This window comes from Microtus ochrogaster, chromosome 6 (genome assembly GCF_000317375.1).
Source record: "Microtus ochrogaster isolate Prairie Vole_2 chromosome 6, MicOch1.0, whole genome shotgun sequence".
In the NCBI taxonomy this organism is placed as follows: Eukaryota; Metazoa; Chordata; class Mammalia; order Rodentia; family Cricetidae; genus Microtus; species Microtus ochrogaster.
In genome coordinates this window covers 79,279,994-79,283,459 of record NC_022013.1, presented here as the reverse complement: position 1 = coordinate 79,283,459, position 3,466 = coordinate 79,279,994, and the positions used below count along the sequence as shown (strand labels likewise).

At 48.2% G+C, this 3,466-nt stretch overlaps 2 protein-coding genes across 3 annotated transcripts in view; one reads left to right on the top strand and one right to left on the bottom strand.

The window, feature by feature from the left end:
• Window positions 1-1,538, top strand: part of Hsd11b1 (hydroxysteroid 11-beta dehydrogenase 1) — a 46,888-nt gene extending 45,350 nt beyond the window's left edge. For both annotated transcript variants that reach the window (XM_005348908.3, XM_013346946.2), the window contains one exon: window positions 1,023-1,538. In XM_005348908.3, the coding sequence (XP_005348965.1) occupies window positions 1,023-1,234 (212 nt within the window). In that variant the 3' untranslated portion in view covers window positions 1,235-1,538. The remainder of the gene's footprint in view (window positions 1-1,022) is intronic.
• The window catches only part of C6H1orf74 (chromosome 6 C1orf74 homolog), a 69,206-nt gene that overhangs the window by 18,441 nt on the left and 47,299 nt on the right, over window positions 1-3,466 (bottom strand). The gene's annotated exons all lie outside the window — the stretch shown is intronic.

Below are 3,466 nucleotides of genomic sequence, written 5' to 3'. Positions count from 1 at the left end.
AGAGAGAGAGAGAGAGAGAGAGAGAGAGAGAGAGAGGAAGAACCTTCACAGACTAAAAAAAAAAAATGGAGAAATTAGTACTGAGTGTGCTCCTGGACACAATCCCAGAGCATAAAGGGGAAACTAGTTTTTAAAAAAAAAAAAAGCCAGTGACATTGTGCTGAATCTACTAGATCTACGGTACTCATCTCTGGTCATTACACGGGGCTATGCGTGATATTCAGGAAAGGTGAGGTACCTACAGGAACAGTGAGTTCGATATTTACACATTTATCTAGAACATACATCTAGGGCTGTGTGATGGATGATCTGGGCTGTGGCTCCATTGTTAGAGTGCTTGCCTAGGACCCGTGTGGCCTGGGTGTGATTCCTAGTTCCACATCACTGTGTGTGGTGGAACACACCTGTAATCCTGGCACTCAGGAGGTAGATCCAGAAGAATCAGATAGTCAGAGTCATTCTCAACTATATATTGAGTTTGAGGTCAGCCTGGACTACACGAGACCTTGTCACCAAAAAAAAAAAAAAAAAAAAGGACTAAATAGTGAGAACAGAACTGGAAGTCAAATAGTGTGGAGAAGAAGGGAGGAAAGTTGTGCCTGAAGGGCATGACAACAGAGGAAGACAGAATAATTCCTGCCAGCTCCTTCTCTGCAGCTGGGTCAGGGCTGGGAGGACAGAGCCAAAGCTTGGCTCCACTCTTCCCATCTGGAAAGCACCACATTCTCCTTTGCCATCTACATTCTCCACCAGCTCCTTCATCTCACTCTGCACCCCCCATGTTAGTGTGTCACCCCAACCAAAGCACCCAGGGAAGAGCATCTGGACCCCCAAGCTGTCATCTCCACTGCCCCACAGACCCTTTGCCCATACTTGGCATATCCAGTTGACCAAGTGTCCCCCAGAGGGCCTGTAGGGCTCAGACATGGGCACACGGTACCTAACAGTTAGGGGTTGAGGAGTCTCCGTCACTTAAGCTCTGCTAACCCTGAATAACTCCAGTCTTTTCTGTGGTCCCACAGAAACAGCCATGAAGGCGACCTCTGGCGTGTTCGTGGCCGAAGCCGCCCCCAAGGAGGAATGTGCTCTGGAGATCATCAAGGGAACGGCTCTGCGGAAAGACGAAGTATACTACCACAAGTCGAGCTGGGTCTCTCTCCTGCTAAACAACCCAGGAAGAAGGATCGTGGAATATTTGTCAATAGGGAATTATAACTTGGAGAGATTTTTTTGAAAACTAGGAACTCCTGAAGCCTAGTGAGAAGCCTTGGAACAGCCCTGCCTGATATTCCTGGAGATACAAAAATCATGGGGCGCCCATCACCATGAGAAGTCCCTTTCACACTTGCACAGTAAAAAAAAAAAAGAAATCATTATGATAAATGTCACGAACCACTTTGGAGCCGGTAGTCGTGAACCTGATAGTAAGCACGGATGTAACTACAAGGTAGTTATATCAACTTTACCTCATGTAGAATGATATAATTGTGCCTAATATCACATTAAATATAATAAAGGTAATGTCTACTTTATAAATGTAAAACTGGTAACTATAAATTGAGTTTGCTCAACATGCTTCCTTTAAAACCATAATCTAAGCAAATGAAAATTGCCCATGTTCATTTCCTGTTTTGTGGTCTGGGCTTTTTATCTGAGTTAGAGAAATCCCGTCATCTTTTGTTTGGCAAGCATCCTGTCATTACTGTCTCTGCATATCTCAGTTGTTCCTCGTGCATCCACGCACTGCTCATTTGGGCATGAACCGCTGAGGTTGCTCAGGGCACTGGAACTCATGGGAAATATGAGTCTCCCCGGCTTAGCCTGTTCTATGCTGCTTAACCGAACGGCCCCTGGAGTCTACTGGGCGTGGGAATTCTCAAACAAATATCAGAAGTGTGGAGAAGAGGGGCCGTAGCTCAGAACCTGTCATTCATTCCAGAATAATTCACCAAATACTTGCCAGGTACTGTGGGACTGCACTGAAGTGGGAAAGAAAGCACTGACCGTACTGATGACTCCACAAGCCCTCAACGGGTCAGGCCACAGCCCGTAAGAGACAGCAGGCACCTCACAGTGCATAATCTCAGCACCATTTAATAAACGGGGCCAGTGGAAAGGCTCAGTGGGTAAAAGTGTTTACTGCACAAGCATCACAACCTTAGCCTGATGCCCCAGACCCACAAAAGAAAAAGGAAGACTCTTGTTCTCAGGCCAGGTGGTGGTGGCGCACGCCTTTAATCCCGTGACTCGGGAGGCAGAGGCAGGTGAAGCTCTGAGTTCCAGGACAGCCTGGTCTAGTGAGTGAGTTCTGGGACAGCCATGGCTACACAAAGAAAACATGTCTCAAAAGATCAGAAACAAACAAATTAAAAAAAAAAACAAACAAACAGTTGTTGTCAGACCTCCACACACGTACTATGGTGCACACACGGAAGGTTTAATTGAGTTTTAAAGGTTGTGCTGGGGTGGAGGGGCCATCTTAAACAAAAGTAAGAGGAGCGGGAGGACAAACTGAGCAGTGTCTGCACTGGGCTCTAGCTCCTTCCACCCAGAGGAAGTGAACAGAAAAATTGTGCCCCAGAGTCAGAAAGACCATTTGAAGACTGTCACACGACAGGATCTATGACAGTCCCTGGAGGAAGCCGGGCGCAGTGACCTGTAGTCCCAGGTACTCGGGAGGCTGAGGCAGGAGGATGAAACTCAACTCTCCCAAGCATGGGGCCTTCCTGGTAAGCAACACAGGGACCCGGACGCGCGGGGGAAATGTTATTCTATTCTCCTGCCTCAGTCCCAGGGTCTAAGCAGAATGAGATGTCAGAATCTATCAGAAGCCAGGTGCGGCCGTCATCTGAGCTCGGGGGAGGGGGGGAGGGGGGGCGTGAGGTTGGTGAGTCGGAGGACAGCTTGAGCTACACAGTAAGAACTTGTCCCAAGTTTTTAAAAGAGAAAAAGAAGGGCAACCCATAGTCGGCTGTGCCTGCCAGTCCCAGTGACAAGGAGAGGAGAGGGTGTACATGGCTGCCCTCTTCTTAGAGAGAGGCCCTTCCTTGAAGTCAGCAGGAGGGCTCCGACTGCACCTGTGTGTGAGGAACTAGACCAATGTGAGGAGTGGGTGGGTGGTGACTAGATAGATCACACACCAGTCCACAAGTACAAATCACCCACAGCAGCACACCTATGACTCACACATCTTAAACCCAGTAGTACACCTGGTTATAACATTCATATGTGTACACAGTGGATTCCACTCATCCACCCCCATTATTCTCTCTTGTCCCTCCCACTCACACGGACCGCTTCCTCTTCCTGACTTCCAAGTCTTTTTCCTCTCTGTGTCTCTGTCTCTGTCTCTGTCTCTCTCTGTGTGTGTCTCTGTCTCTCTGTGTCTCTGTCTCTCTCTGTCTCTGTCTCTCTCTGTCTCTGTCTCTCTCTGTCTCTGTCTCTCTCTGTCTCTGTCTCTCTGTCT